General features: G+C 28.3%; 1 protein-coding gene across 1 annotated transcript; it reads right to left on the minus strand.

The window, feature by feature from the left end:
* Positions 1-458: 458 nt before the first annotated feature.
* LOC105364736 (uncharacterized) lies at positions 459-17177 on the minus strand. Its single transcript, XM_011502745.1, has 8 exons — positions 17005-17177; positions 13702-14007; positions 9763-9993; positions 7515-7921; positions 5022-5305; positions 4256-4439; positions 1345-1526; positions 459-1040 (listed from the first exon to the last, which is right to left on the minus strand). The coding sequence occupies exons 2-8, from the start codon at positions 13892-13894 to the stop codon at positions 587-589; spliced, it is 1935 nt and encodes a 644-aa protein (XP_011501047.1). The 5' UTR covers positions 13895-14007; positions 17005-17177; the 3' UTR covers positions 459-586.
* Positions 17178-17412: the final 235 nt, after the last annotated feature.

Below are 17412 nucleotides of genomic sequence, written 5' to 3' on the forward strand. Positions count from 1 at the left end.
TAAAAAACATTTAATGAAGCCTAAGTTATACCATAAGATATAATTTTTTTAATTTTTGTCATAGAACTAAGGGAATATTTTGAATAACTGTGTAATGGAGAAGTTGTGCTTCTAATATTGCAAAAAATTGCTGTTAACAATGATAGAATTTGGACGTTTCCTTTTTTTTTAAATTTTCACATGGAATTTTTTTTAAGTATACTGATTATGTCTATATTATTTGCATTATCGTACTCCCTTCTACCCCTCTGATTCCTTTCTTTCTTCCCCACATTAAATTCATAAGGTATTTAAGGTAATAAAATTAAGTTACTTGTGTCGTACTGCACACTCACTGAAACTCTTATATTTCATTGTCTTTGCAGTTTTCGACTTGTTCTTTTTTTAATCGTAAGTATTTAGTAGTCATCATATCATTATGTTAAAGCGAGTAAAAAGGAAAAACAGTAGGAGGGAGAGAGAGTACGCACGAGAATGGTGTAATGAGATAAAGATGAAGCGCGCGTATATAAGTACACGTATAGATATGACGTAGAAAAGAAAGAAGGAACGAGAGAACGATGAAGACAAAGTAGCTTGAAAGTGCTCAACTGTAGCCGAATTGCACCTTCCTGCACTGACAGAGCCACTTAATGATGCGAGCGTTCCTTTCAACAATGCTCGGTTGATCGTTGCTTTTCTGACTACCACCGGGACACTCGTCATTGTTTGTATTTCCAGCACTGCAGTTAGGCCACGCAGTGCCCTGGCCGTTAGGTGTCCAGCTCAGGTAGAGCCCTAGTGCTGATTCCACGGAGCTCACGCTATCAAAGAAGACGGGCGAACTCGCCTTGGAGGAGCTCTTGGTGATGTGTTGGTAGTTATCCTGCTCGAGGCCCAAACGATCAAAGAATGACTCGAGTTGTGTAATGGAGCGGGGCGGTTGGGCCGGGAGCTTTTGAGCACGAGTACCGCCATCCTGCCTCCAATAGCGTTCACTAATATCTGATTTGGAGCGTAAGATGGGACGTCCTCGACCCTCCTTCCAGCCGTCCGAGAATCTGTCGGACAATTGCCATTATTTATTGTTGATATTGAGATACAATAAATCTTGTTTAATGATTTGTTTTACAAAGCTTTTTTAATATAATGTTATTGATAAATATATATATTTATGCTTTTTTCGAATGAATTATCAGAACTATTGAATAGTGTAAATTCAATCTTCTTTTGACGTTCCGAATGTAAAAACTTAATAATGTAAATAAATTGCTTATTACAAAATGGACGGAATTATTAAAACATATATAATTCGGATTACAAATGAAAAGCGAGAAGAAATTTAAATACAGTTTTGAATATAACCTAGAATTGCAAGTAGGACTGTAATCAGTCTGACTGTTGCTGCTATCAGTTTCGGGACTGTAATTTCTAACGACAGTGGCTGGAGTCCTATTGTTATATCTGTTCCTTTTTCTCGATTTGTCCTTCTCGGTTGAATATTGCGCTGATGCACCGCTATCACGTCGAACACGACTCCAGCAATCCTAAGGAAAAGTGTCATAAGTATATTGATTTTTTATTATTTAACTTGATAAACTAATAATGTCGACTCATATCATTGAGTGCTGCTTCTACTAGCTCATTTACATATAACCAGATTATTTTGTCAAATTCAATTTTACATTCTACATGCTTACGTTTTTATACTTTTTAATCAAAATAATGTATCAGTGAATATTATTGAAAAGTAACAAACTTTTTCGTAAATGAATATACTTAAAAATAAGAAATTCTCTTTTCTCGCTTTCCTTAAGTAAAAATATTTTTGTATTAGTCTAAATATTATTTTAAATGATGAACGATTAATTGTAAAATTATTTCAAGTCAAATAATGCATAGACTGCACATCAACGACAATAGTAAGCTTAAATAATAAATAACTACTAAAATAATATCCCTATATTTATGATTAATTTTTAACAAAAGAAAAATATTCATTTATTTAATGTTTTAATATTCAATTTTCAAACAAATACTCATTAAATTGCGCTATCACATTACAATTAATACACATGCGCACGCCCGCACACACTCACTGTATGTATACTCGTATGTATATTTACAATTTCAATATTAACATAAATTAAAATTTTATTATTTATCTGTGGATGCAAATTATACAGAATATATATTTGAAAGGCAATGTATTGATGTATTCACTATAATGGCTGCTGAAATAAATGGAAATTTTTAGAGTCGAAGAATTATAATTTGAACTTTTTAAAGTTTTTAAACAAGTAATTTATAAAATTTGTTAATTTAATGCCATTTATCATTTTTATAATAACGAAATCATCATTAGAAAAACGAAAATACAATAGATATGTTTTTAAGGCCATATTTACATATAAGATAGATTTGAAATTCATTTAAATCGAAAATTTAAATATTATTTATTCTATTATTAATCTTATGTAAAATGTAATCGTCAATATGTAAAAAATATAATAGATTGTTAAACTACATGATTATAATTTCATCTTTTTTTTAATAGATTTAGTAATAGTTAGTTTGTAGAATATATAGTTAGTGCTTTAGATGTTGGATTATAATTGTATAAATATATGTGTACAAGTGTATAAAATTGCATGACCACATTATTGCTTCAATGTTACCGAGATCATATAAGGTTTACTTTTTGTGTGTGTAATAGGTATGATAATATAATAAAACTTTCTCTATTTCCCTGTTTCTATCGATATTACGCCCTACTTTTTCTTTCATCGAATTCTCGAAACTTCTAGATTTTTCTTTCTACGCCTCATGTAAGATTCCAGTGCAGCAACGACGATGCTTTGTTGCCAGCTAAGTGAGCTAACACGTGGATATATAAGGCAAGTACGCGGCGTGCCTCGCTCTCTTGCTAAATAGCGCTCTTGCTAAACGGGTCTCTTGCCGAACTACCCTTGCTGAAGCTACCTCTTACTGAACTGCGCTTGCGACTAACATCTTTCCGTGACCCGACTGCAGTGAATCGATCTAACCATTTACCAGTGGAAGCCATGGCACGGGTCTCGGTCTGCCCAGCAGGACCGCCATGGAACGATCGGTATTTTCAGCAGAGCCTCCACGGAACGATCAAGCCTTCGTGCGCGTATTCAAAAGTCTTAAAAGCTCATTGTAATTCTACCTCGCGCTCACTTAACTGTTATTACGGCCAGTGTTTTAGTATATACTGTGACGATGACACGTGGCTACATATTCGGCAGCCTACTTAAAAATATACGTGCATAATTAAAAAGAAATCAGCAGATTAGGTAATGATTTCACAGTGAAGCCAATTGGAATAGTAATCAAAAGGGACACATCAGCTACGCAGTAAATCAACGCACCTTGTCGACAGTTTACAAGGTACATCTCTTTATATTATCAAATACGCTAGTCACACACGCGCAAACAGTGCGCTCTCTCGAACTAACACTTCGAACACCGTACAGCACCTCAAACAGTCAACACAGATGAGGCAATACATCAATTACGTTATCAAGGCCAGACAACAATTTCTCGAATAATCGACTATAAATACATTTTCATCAAGTCCTTCAATTGTCATTCATGACTCTTACGTGTGACTAGTTCTTTCTACTGTTCCCATTATAATAAAAGACATAATTGATTACGAACCAATTTCCATCAAAATTTCTTACACTCTATCAAGTATAGTTATTCCATCTATCAAGCATACTTCATTTCAAATACCATCTTCTCATGCTCATTCATGAGCATGATCGACTATGCAGGCTAATGTTCACATGAGCATAAGCTCAACTTTCAAGATACACAGTCATATCCATAGAATCTACGATAATCAAGAACACAAGGAAACACCCTCATTACTACAATAGAATAATCTTTTATCTCAATAACAGTGCAATATTATTATAATATTTAACAAAATAATAAACATTGTTTTACTAAAATACATAATACATAATATTTTTCAGCCCTTTCACATATTATTTCGTTTAAGTTATCATAACGAGAGACTAATCCACTGAACTATTGAATTAGCAGTTCGAGCCATAAAATAAATCCTTAAAATCGAACAAATTTATATCGGAAATATATTTATTCTGCATTTAGTGGAATAAGCCAGATATAATTTAATTTTTATTTCAAAAATAATTATAAATATTAAATTGCACATGAATTATTCTTAGCGATTGTACTAATAAATATTTCGGTTTAGATATTGCAGTGTGAAAACATTTACCTGTATTTTCGGGGATGGATCACTCTTGTGAGTACAATGTCCAGATGAACTACCCGAATCCCTTGCCGTAGCTCCATGGCTGAGTTTGCTCGAGCTCATGGACAAGTGGGTCCTGTCACCCGATGACAGGATGCTACTCGTATCACCACCCACCGAGCCCATCGAAGGTTTTATATGTCGCGAACTGTAATAATTTTTATTAGAAAATAATCTTCAAGGGGTTAAGAATTATCTCGAAGAATCGGTAGGTAATATACACCCCCTTATGATAATCGTGTGTTCTATGAAATTTTCGAAGGTTTACACGATGTAGAATCTAAGGGACTCATTTCTTAATCGTTTCCTTTTAAATGATAAGAATGCTAAAATTTTCTATGTAGCACTACATTGTGACTTCATTGATACGAGACATACCCTTTGATTATGAATTTTTTCCGAATCATTTTAATATATAAAAATTGTCAATACTAATAATAGCAATTTACTTAATAGTAGCATCAAAATATTAAATGTATTTTCTTTCTTTCTACATTTTAACACTTTAAATATTTTATTTTGCTTATCTACTGGACAATTTGTGCATTGTGTTTAGATTATTTATGTAATAATTAGAAAATACAGTATTTTACCATAATTAAATTAAATAAATTTAATATTTTATTTTAATTATCCACAATGAGATTATAATATTGTTTAAAGTGAAATGATTTCGGATTTCGAAGATATTCTAGAGTTCGTATTATGGACTTCGGCAACTTTAACATACCTGCGGTAGTAGACGGAGTCCCTATTAAAGCTACCGTCGGAGTAGTCGGAGCCAGTTTCACAATCCAAGCAACCGGCATTTAATTGCACTTTCCTCGAGGCTTTGCTAGAGGTTCGCGGCGATAAGGAGGCCCATCTGCGTGTACTGGTGTGGAGATTCGGGAGGGACTTGTGGCATGAAACCGCAACCGCGGTCTCAATCGCCGAGGAGGATCGGCCACTAGCTGAGCATCTAGACCTCACCCCATGTGAGTGCGAGTTGCTGCGGCCAAACTTAAATCGTGGCTCCGCGCCCAGCGTTGATGGACATTGCTGCTGCCGCTACTCAAATGACCTTTGGTGTTAATTACTTATTATATGAATAAGCTTAATGTTTACTGGGATGGATAGTAGCTTTATCATTTCCTTTCTATTGCGCAAACCGAAGATACGTCATTTAATCGTTCTGCATTTTATTTTCCATCTAAGGTTAATGAAAAATTCCGTTCTTACTATTTCCGTTTGTAGTATTCGGCTTGGCTACACTTCGTTGCCCAAGGAAAAATTAATTTCTTTAGTTTCTTCATAAAGAAACGTGTAATTAATTGAGAATGGATTTTTGTCATAAAATCTACTTTATGATTCAACTTTATAATATCCACCACCAAATAGGGCAAAATAGCCAACACTAGAAGTTCATTACCGAAAAATGGAATTGTATAAATTTTAGTAATGGTATTAGGCAATCAGACAATTGTCTGACTATAATTGTCTATTCAAAAGTTCAATTTTTCAATGATAAGTTGTCAATACGAAAAAAATTTGAATTCACAGTTTAATTTAGTGTTTATTGCTACTCTTTGAATGTACGATTATTTTTATAATTTAACAATTTTTTAAAAATTACATACATTACTATATATTATTATGAAGTATTCTGAATTTTCAATACTTTGAAGTTGTCTAAATAAATTTAAAGTAATTTTTCTCTCAAATTTTCTTCATTTGATTATTTATTTTTCGAATATTTATTAATCAAATATTATGAATATAAATCATTCGATATACAAAAAGTACTATCTTATATTGTTTTCAGCTACCGATATACTCTTTTCGTGTAGTAGTAAGCTATAAATATTGCATCGCGTTTATATTTATCAAAAATTAATTAATATTATAAATACAAAACGAAAGATTATTATCTTTATTTTTGATAATTTTGTATTCAATGTCGTACATGTGGCGATTACAGCAGATATTGTCAGCCGTTGTGATAAAAGGATAGTTCATGATCTCTATGAACTCTCAAAAGTACATTCAATGTGGCATTGATATGCTGATGATGTACCCGAACGTTATCTTCATGCTGAAGGTAATGGAGGTAGTAAAATATTATCGGTATTGAAATATTATGAGCAACTTTTCTATATTTTATATTGAGCTACTCTTTCATTCTTTTCTTAACAGTAGAATTTTATTTTGTAGACTTGATAACGATGATGGAACAGGCACATGTTGAAAAATTTTTACGTTTTAAATTATGCACTTTTCAATAATAAATTAATAAAGACAAACGCTTTTTATTGTTCTGTTTAAATGTTAAGTTAAAAATATGTGTATTATATTTAAAATATAACTTATACAAATTTTAATTATAGTATTAATGATAATAACTGGAATTATTTTAAAACAGGACTCTTCTAAAATTTATACATTACTTTTACATTTTAAAATTGTAATGTGTTACAAATTTTAACTGATTATTAAGATAGATCATATTTTAATCAGAGAAAGCAACTTCGTATTTTTACTTAATAAAAGTTAAATAAGAGGTAAGAGATATTTTTAATTGATATGAGAAATTGGAATTTGAGTTTAAAGTACACTTTTCTGTTCCTCTGTGAACTAATTAGGAATTAAAGAAAAATATTTTTATTTCAAATTTTATCGTTTATGTTTAATTGATTTATTGTATGGTCTTTAAGTGGGAAATATTTTACATAATTGTACTTTTTATGTAATTTACATTAAATGTATATGTATTTAATAAAGTAAGGTTCATTAACTGTCTGTAAAGCAGTTATAATTCAGTCTAATAAGTTCTCGTGTTTTTATACATCATAATATAAAATAATTCTTTAATATTATAACATTCTACAAAGCCTTTTGCTCATTTCTAATTTTCCGTATATTAAAGAACATACTTCACACGTTGCTTGTTTGAAAATGATTCCATTTCAATGTTAATTTATTAAAATATGATTAAATACCATTGCGATATTAGTAATAGGAGATATTAGCGCAATATTATTATTGGTGCTATACACTATAAGAAAGCTAAATATTTATTTGATTATGAGAAGAAACAAAAAAATAACCCGTAAATGCTGATAAATTATAAGATATAAAAAAGTAAACGAATTATGGTAATTAATGATGTATAAAATTTATCATAAAGTGTCATACTAAGCTTGATATGGTAGAAGAGCTGAGCGAAGGTTTCGATTGTGCCGGCTCGTAATAGACAGTCGCTTATAAAATGATTGGCAAGAATCAAATAAAGATGAATATATCTCACCGTGAAATCGTCTTCCTTGCATCCGGGTAATATGATGCCTCCAGGCGAGTACCGAAACTTCTCCCAAATCGGTTGACTCGGACTAGCGTTGTTATTAGTCATCTGGGGTGTGGTATATTCCGAGGGTATCGGCAATCCGGGCATTTCTGGTTCCGCGAAAAAGACGTTTTCTTTACTGTCAATGTTAAGGAGTCTGCGCAACTTCGCCTGAAGTTGCTCAGCGCCTGATATACCACTGACATTGGATCCCAATGCCGAACGCCGCTGTGGAAGTGATACAAGCCGCGGACTCTTTGGCGGCAGCGCTGGTGGCAGTGTGCGTTGGGGACTCAAAATTCGCTCCTCTTTGTTTGTATTTTTATGTTTATTCGCCATGTCGTTTATGGAAGCATACTCTCACCGGTTGCTCGCCCTTAAGCGGGGATTTTTGCCAGGTGCCGTTAAGCCAATTTATTCAGTCACGCTTTGAAATATTCTCAATTTTTAATACTTCGGTATAAGCACTTTGCAGTCATAGTTATTAATGACAGGAACAAAAATTTTACATCTGTGATACTTAACCAATCAAATATTGAAATGGCTGTTAAACTGATGGTATCTTTACTTTCTTTATAATTTTAAAAGTTTCAAGTTATAGACTGTTTTTTATTATTAATCAGCCAATGAAACGAGATAGTCAAAGAAAAAAAATTAAAATATTAATTATCTCTTTACCTAGAAAATAAAATTATATCTCATAATGCATTTTTTTTATTTATTCCCTCATTCAATAGATAATAGCGAGAAATTAAAGTAATTCTATCATATTTTGAGTACTTTAATTTTTAAAATGTTTTCGTGCATTAAAATAAAAACATTTATAAATATTATTAGTTTTAAAAAAATAGTACTGGTACAATTTTACTAAAATTAATTTTATTAATAAAAATACCGATTCTTCTAACTTTTTAATATTAAATATTCCCATCTATTATAAACTGTATTATGAATCTATTATGTATAAATATATTATGAATTGTATTAAATATAGTTCTATAATTAATATATATATATATATATATATATATATAATTCTAACTGCGTAATAAAAAATTAAATGAAAACAATTTATGAAGATAATATGTTTTCCACATGATAAAATAATATGGTATTAGTATATAATACCATATTTTTAATAAGTATAAAAGATTATAATTTAACATCGTTTAACATCAATTAATGTTCAACATTGCGATTTGGAACAATAGCAATTAAAAGTTTTGTTAAATTCTAAGTTTTAAGATAACAAATGTAAAAACAAAATTAATAAATCAATCCTATTAGAATATACTTTACGGAAGTATACTTCAATCAGTTGGATTGTGATTTTAATCTTTTTAAAATTTTGGTAACTAAGTGTGGTAATAAATAAGTTCTTTGTTTAATTTACATTTATAAAATAATATTATGTATATATCAATATCAACATATACTCATAAGAATATTTTAATTATTTTTCTTATATTATATTATATTTTCTTATATTTAATTATTTTTTAATCTCTATAATTGATTTTCAATACACTACTAAAAGAAAATACAAATTATAAAATGTTATACGCAGGTTAACTAATTTACTTTTTATTATAAGTACTAGAAAAGTTTATACTGTGTACATGATTTGTAAAATATGTCAATATAATTCTAATTTAATATTTATTACAAAATTTCATTATATATTTGTTTGTATAAGACTATTTTATTAAGTATCACAGAATTATAGTAACGCTCATTGAAATAAGTTAATGCAAAGAGCATTAGATTCACTCTGTTAACAATGATGTAGTTACTATTAAGATATGAAATTGCATTATTCAATAATTTACAATACTGTAACAAAGTAAAAATACCATCATTCGAGGTAAATTCTAATTTCACTTCGGTATGTTCTTACTTGAGGCAGCAGAATATATTACAAATAAAGAATATGTTCCTGTTTCAAAAGAAAATATGCCTTATTTATTGTCAAACTAAAAATTTATTTAAAATTACAACGTCCGAATTATAACTTTTTGTTTCGAATAATATAAAACAGGATTATTTATTAGACCAGCATTACTTTCATTCTTAATAAATCTTTGGAGAACCATTTGCATACTTAAGCGCATAGACGAGCAGTCGGCGTTCACTGGGTCAGAGTACTTACGCCTGTCACAGTCTGCAGTCCAGCAACAAGGTTGCTGTTGCTGTAGTACAGGACATCCGTGGGACGTTCCGCATTTTCGCAGAAGTCGAGGTGGCGCTCCAGGTACCGTCACCTGAGATACCTGTAGGTGCCCGCTGTTTTTCAGTTCTTGCTTCCGATCTAGCACTGTCTCACTTTTTACATAAAATGCCTTTGACTCCTGTAGCAACTCGACTGCGCTTTTGCGCTTGCCTGGGCAATCATTTCAAAAGTGAAAATTATTACTTCGAAATCGAGTATTATTTTTAATTTTATCTTATACATGATAAAAGTTAAAGTTACGAGTTATATTGTTTTTCAATATTAAAATAAGGTGGAAAATCACGAATAATTTCTCTAAACTGTTGAACATTAAATAAAAAACAATGAAACTTTTGATCAAAATGTGATAAACGTAAAGTGTTTTAAATAAAAATAGTAAATTTTAATACTGTTAGGAAATTAATTATTATTCAATACTGAAATCAGAAATTTCTATTCAAGAGTTTTATATACATATGATTAGGCTCAGGATTTAAATTATTTTTAACAAATTTTTTTAATCAAAGTGGTTATCATTCCATAAAGACAATACATCTCAAATATGTAGCGTTAAATTTCTCCGTTGCAAAATAACACCTTTTGTAAATTTCAATACATATTTTATGCAATACACACTTTACTTAAATAGAAATGTTAATTTCTAAAATTTCTTTCATTACAAATTATTATGTTTATTGTAAATAAAATGATAGTCGGTCAAATTAAAAATGAATTTTAATTAATTTTATTTTATTATAATACGTGTAATGAAGTTACACACTGTACAAATTTAAAGCCCTTCCACATGTGTCCTTTCCTAAGCATCGCTAAGGCGAGAGACTAATAAACTGAACTATTGAATTTGGCAGTTCGAGCCAGTCATTAAACCTTTCGAGCACATTTATTTATTTATTTCTTTTATATATAGTATATTCGACATAGACGGAAAAGAATTTATATTGAAAACAAGTACAGATCTCAAGTCGATAATAAAGTTAATATCCTGCATAATATTTGTTTAATGATAAAATTTTAAAATCACTTATCAAATCGTGATTTTCTAAAATATATAAATCTTTTAATTAAAATATTAATGAAAAAATCTTAATATTTATGTTAAAAAAATTTTAATTACTTACATTTTCTGATAGATTTTTAATTTAAATTGATAGAGCGGAAAGATTTTGGAATCTTCGCAAACAAAATTGTATTGTATAATATAGGATTTACGTGTAAAATCCAACAATGAAATTAACGTAATAATATGCGAATAGATTTATAGAAAATTCTCAATCGCTTCATAAGTATGGATTTATTCAACAGTTTTTAAGCTATTAGCTGATTTTCATCTAATTTGAATGTAAACTTTTTAAAATTAAGCTTAATAAATAAAGTTTTAAAAAATACAAATAAAAATATTTTAAAACAATTTGTAGTAAATAAGATAAAATACTATTGATTCTTAAAAATGCTTTATTGACAGATTTTTATAAGAATATTAGGAGAATTTGGATAAATGTTTGTATATTTAAAATATGTATTTCACATAAGAAAATATCATGCGAAATCATACAAAATATATTGTTAATTATTGTACCTATTGTAAATACGCTCGTTATATAATATATGATTCGAATAATTACTCTTTACAATAATTATGAAATTTTTTTTAAATCAATTCTGATTATAGTTTATTGCTCTTTTACAGATATACTTTTACAGAAATAAATGTAATTTTTTTACTCTGGGAATGTTTACAGAATTAAACACTAATATTTTTTATAAAACGAGTTATTTTTGGTAAAATGTGTTTATATTTGAAGATAAATATTCATGATAAATCTATTTCACAAAAAACTAATAAAGTTTCTATTATACATGTGCGTCTCAGCAACAGCATTTTAGATACACTTAGTATAATATAAAAACTTTTTTGTTTATATTAATTCGAAATATTACGATATAATACGATAGTATTTAGATTTCATACTTTGTCTGGCAAATAACATTTATCAAAGATGATTATAAATATAATCGGTTTATAGTTATATTAACGCTAAAATGTAATTAAGTTATATTTAATTTTTTATTATTTTTTAGTAATTTTATTTTGTTAAAAATTTTCATTTTTCATTAATGAAATAAGAAATAATAGTTTTTTTTATAATCTGAATATTATACATATATATTGTCGTTATATAAGTTGTAAAATATATTTGATTTTATAATACAAATATATGACTATATGAAAGTTCATGAAAACAATGAAATCTATTTAAAAGTAATTTTTTTATAAAAAAAATAGGAAGAAATAAATGTTGGTTATCGAAATTAGTTAAATATAATACGTTATTTACATAAAATTAAATTGAAAATAAATATCTAATACTATAAAAAGTTTAGTTTGTTTCCAGTCATTCTTTATTATGCTCTAATATAAATCTAAAAGTGGAAATCAACGTCGATAGTCATCATTTATATTTTAAAATAAACTATTAATATATGTTCTAATTCATGTAAGACAATGATCTTAAGCATTAATATATATAAGAATGAAAAAGAAAAAATCACACTAGTTATGCAATGAAATTAAAAAATTCGTTAAAAAAAATTTTAATTATCAGGTCGTATCCCAGTTCAGTATTTGTGTATAAACGTACATAGATGCTCTCCTTCTTTAACCGCCTCTACAAAAATTCATGACTTGTCGTTGGTGTGACTTTTACCCCTCTAATGTCTTAGCATTGTCTGAATCTAAATTTCGAGATTATCATATACGACCTCATAGATTTTTTAACTTTTATGACTGACTTTACATCAGTTTACATCAGTATCTCTTTATATTAAAGACATATATACTTTTGGCTTATTACATAAATAATATATGTACAAACGCCTTACCCTCGCAAATATACAATCATGATTGTATCATGCAAAAAAAAGTGAAATACCATATATTTTATAGTACTACTTCTATAATGTAAAGGGAGGGAAGAAAGTACAAGCCCAAAATTAAAAGATGAAAACTATATGGGTATTACGTTTCACACTAAAAGCAGAATATTATATGTATTTGTATATAATATATCAAAAATTTAGTTTATTGTACTCTTAAAAAGATGTATATATATATATTTAATTTAAAGCAATTAATTCACATTCTCATATATTTTAAGATACATTTTGTAAATGATATTTTTGCCATTACATTTGGGTTGTAATCAATTGTGTCAACAATGTACCTCACCGTTTCCCAAAGATATTAGAGCCACACCTATATATGTAGAGTTATTTCATTTTACATATTTAATTTTATAATATTCAAATATAAATGAAAGATTTTAGAATAAATAATATTATTTAAAATTAAATACTGTTGATAAATATATATTTACGACAGTGAGTCGTTAATTCTTTCACTTATTAAAAGATCAAATTATTTAATGTTTTTTAGTTTAGTGTTTTTTTAATTTAGTAATTTCTTTTTTTGAAGCTCGTTTACTTGAAAAGAAAAAAAAATATTATAAATGAATGAATGATGATATTTAAATGAACGAATGATGACGTATGTTGTCGTTGTCATTTTTCTTGATTATCTGAAGCAAAGAGTCAAGATAGAACTTACATATATAAACCGAAATTAAAGATTTTATAATAGATTCTACTATGTTAATTTGAAATTTCGTGATTATATAGAAGATAAACATAACAATGCAAGCAGTCTCAATTTGAAATACATTTAAATATAAGGAGAGTCTAGCGTTTCCAAATTACGAAATTAGTTACTGCTATTAAGTGCTTGAGCATTTAGTACTCGGTGCTTGGTATCAAATTAATCGACGATAATTAAAAGTAAACATTGCCTACCGTCGTGAACACTGCCGTGATCGACATGGAGTCGATGATGACTGCGCACATAAGGTGGCGCAGGATGGGACAGTGATTGCTGCATCTCCCAGTAACCCCGACTTTGGGCGAAGCTCGGACTGCTGGTCCCTGACGAGGAAGAGTATCTTGACTGCTGGGAGGGCGAGGTTTGCTTGTAGGATAGTCTAGTCATGGCAGTCATCATTTTGTTAAGAAGTTGTGTGGCTCTCAACGTCCTCAAATGGACAGCATATTGGTACTTAATTTATTACGGTGTCGCTCCATCCCCAAAAACTCAGAGGCAGTTCTAGGCTCAAGCTGTGAACGGACACATAGACATTTAGCAATAGTCATATATAGTTTGATAGGAGAAAGAAATTCGCTATAACTCCCCTCCCCCATCTCTATGGAATTATTTGCAATTAGTTTGGGTACGAATTTTTATATTCTATTAATTTATATAAGCATTATTTATTGTTGAATTCAAGCTGAGTACTTAGACTCTTATAGATGTTCTTCATATGAATACAATAAAATTTTAGTAGGATCACGTCTCTCTTATCAGTAGTTCATAACCGTTTAAAGTAATAATAAATTCAATTTACGATTTCAAAATTTTATTTTTTATATAAATTAAATTTAATTTACTAGCATATTATCTATATTTTTTTACTAATATCCTTGCAATATATATTTATTAAATGCCACAAAATAGTTATAACGATATGGTACACGAAGCTATATAATTCCTTCTCGTAATACTTTAATAGCACAATATGCTTATTACAGCATTATATATAATAAAATTTCAAAAATTTAGATCAAATTTCTAGGATTCAATTATACAGTAAATAATCTAAATATCAATAACCATATTTATATTATTTTTAATAAAAAAAATTATGTATTATACTTACAAAGGAAAATGAATAAAAAATGAATAAATATGAAAATATAACAGATTTCGGATGATGACTTTCAAATAGAAGGTCTATATGAAATATTTATGAAGTTAATTTTATGTTAAAATTTAGTAAACATTAAAAATTAAATTAAAAATTTTGAAACATTAAATTGAAACGTGAATTTTGATGAACTAATCTTAACTGAAAATAATTAAATTATGTAATGTATGTGATATTTTCAGTTAAATTTATGAACTATTTTATTAAAAATTGTGATACGTTTTACTTAATATAGTTTTTTTCAATTTTATTAAATCTATTAACAAATGATTAATGAAGGAGCAAGCTGACGACGATTTTTGAGATTAATTTTGTGATTTTTAAAATATTAAAAAAATAGCTTACTGTTCATGTCATTTACATGTCACAAAGTGACCAATAGATATAGTAGACTTAATTTTTATGTTCAATATATGGGATTTAATTTTTCATGATAAGCATAGGATATAATGTTTTAAACAATTTTTATCTTTACTTTAGTATTAATTTGTTCAATTTTGTGTGATAATGATAAAATGACTTATGCAGAATCCATCATTTTATATTACACGAGGTCTTGTTAAACAGTTACACATTAGAAATTCGATATTCTCAATAATGTATCACGAGGATATTTGTAAAAGGAAAATCTAGTAAATATCTATATAAATTTTAAATATTTAAATGACAATTTTTATATTTCATTTTATAATGACAATTATATTAACAAGGCAGTACAAGATAATTCGATTAGTATTAAAATAGTCTTATCTAAAATGAGATGATTACATTATAGTCTCATGCAAAGATTTTTTATATTAAAATTAATTTAAAAAACATAAAATGATAAAATATTATAGAAAATAAATATAAGATATAGAAATATTATATTTATATTACGAGTGACAAATATTATTTCGATATTATCTCGAATATGAATTATTATCTGAATAGTATGGTATCATTAAAAATCATGTTTTAATATACTGATTAAATATATTTATATTTATATTTTTAAAGTAATGGTATCACTCCTCAAGTGTTATTTCCTTTGGTATGCAAGTCTTTTATTTTGTTACAGGTTAGTGATTTAATTATATTATATAATAATTTCATGTATGATAGACCCATTAACAATTTATTTTATTATGTTGTTGTACATTTATATTGTGATATTGTATTTGCTCATAATATAGATAGATTTTTTAACTGAATATTTCTTAAATGTTGTCTTAATTTTTTGCTCTTCATAAGCCGTTTTTATAATGATATTTAATAATGATCATTATAAAAAATAATGATCATTTTATAATTTTTTCTTTATTTAAAAACAAAAAAATTTAATTCATTTATAATGTATTGCATATATAATATATAAAGCAATTATTATAAGTTTACAAATTCTAATTTGTGCCAATGCATAATTATATTTATATAACTTTGTCTTTAATGCCACGGAAACTAAGTAGCACATTCTCGTAAAGTCCTCTAATTCCCAGACGCTGGTTTGACAACGGCTGTCTTCATAACGCAGCAGACGATACTACTTTTAACCTCTCTCTCCTTTAGTAGTTTTGATCCGTTCATCAACTCTTAATTAGTTATTTTAAACAGCTCGCTTGTTAGTATTCATTTTTTACTTTTGCCAATTTACACCTATAAATTCTACATCGAATGAAAATGTGTAGTTTCTTAAGGAGAGATGATTTTGTATCATAGTAATTGAGAAAAAATTGCTTCATTATCTTATAACAATTTAAAAATATGCATAACATTAATAATGAAATATTGATTACAATTTAATTTATGTTAATGCCTAACATCTATCTTAAATATCTAATAAATTCTATCATAAATCCAAACTTTTATCGACGAAGTAAAAAATAAATTCAATATTGCATCTCACAGTTACTTTCTATCAATATTAAAATATATAAATTAAAAATAGATTAAAATAAATTAATTAAATCAGATTAATTTTAATTTAAAGATGATTGAGGCACTATGAGAAAAAAGTTATACGAAAAAAGAATACACATCGATGAAATTAAATTGTACATACTTGATAAAGAAAAGCCTTTTGCGGTATCACATGTGGGCCAATTAACAGTTAAACACACTTGCATTCAATATCTCTGTTTCAAAGTGAAAATTGTAGTTATATATAACTGTATAATTCGAGTACGATTAATAAGGCTAACATTTCATGAATAGTAAAATATCTAATAAACGATCCTCTTATACAATTTCACTGTTTGCATTTATTCCATTTTCAATGTACACGTATGGAGGAAGGCTTGGGACATGAGCTCTTATAATGAGGTAGGAATATGCGTTTCTCAAAAATGACACTGGGAAAATCTATACACACAGTTCGACCTGTAATGAGTTGCCAGGTGAAAACGCGGAAAAGCCAGTATCCGCAGAAAGGGGCGTAGGCGCACGCCACGTTAAGATTAGGTCGTTGCACTCAGTTCTCCCACTCACTGGCCCCAACGACTCGCACGTAAGTTCGAGGCTCGAGTGATATAAAGATCTTCCTTATGCATCCATGACAATTAATTGAAATTGCTCAGGAGGTTGGAAAATTTTACCCTTAAAGAATATCAGGTGAGTTTCGAGAGTTTCATTTACATAATCCTGATTAAGCTTAATTCATTTAGTACTTAAAAAAAGACTTACTTCTATTATAAAAATCGAAGTTCATTACACAAATAAGAAAACTTTTTTAATTACTTACGCGTATTTTTCGATATGAAATCTTGAGCTTTTTATAAGT

This window comes from Ceratosolen solmsi, unplaced genomic scaffold (assembly GCF_000503995.2).
Source record: "Ceratosolen solmsi marchali unplaced genomic scaffold, CerSol_1.0 scaffold15, whole genome shotgun sequence".
NCBI classification, from domain to species: domain Eukaryota; kingdom Metazoa; phylum Arthropoda; class Insecta; order Hymenoptera; family Agaonidae; genus Ceratosolen; species Ceratosolen solmsi.

Excerpts from the sequence above, each read along its gene's own strand:
- LOC105364736 (XM_011502745.1), bottom strand. The coding sequence starts at position 13,894 with ATGATGACTGCCATGACTAGACTATCCTACAAGCAAACCTCGCCCTCC. Across the intron at positions 9,994-13,701 it reads ACTCCATGTCGATCACGGCA|GCAAGCGCAAAAGCGCAGTC; the intron begins GTGTTCACGACG and ends ATGATTGCCCAG. Across the intron at positions 1,041-1,344 it reads AGTCCTACTTGCAATTCTAG|ATTCTCGGACGGCTGGAAGG; the intron begins GTTATATTCAAA and ends ATTGTCCGACAG.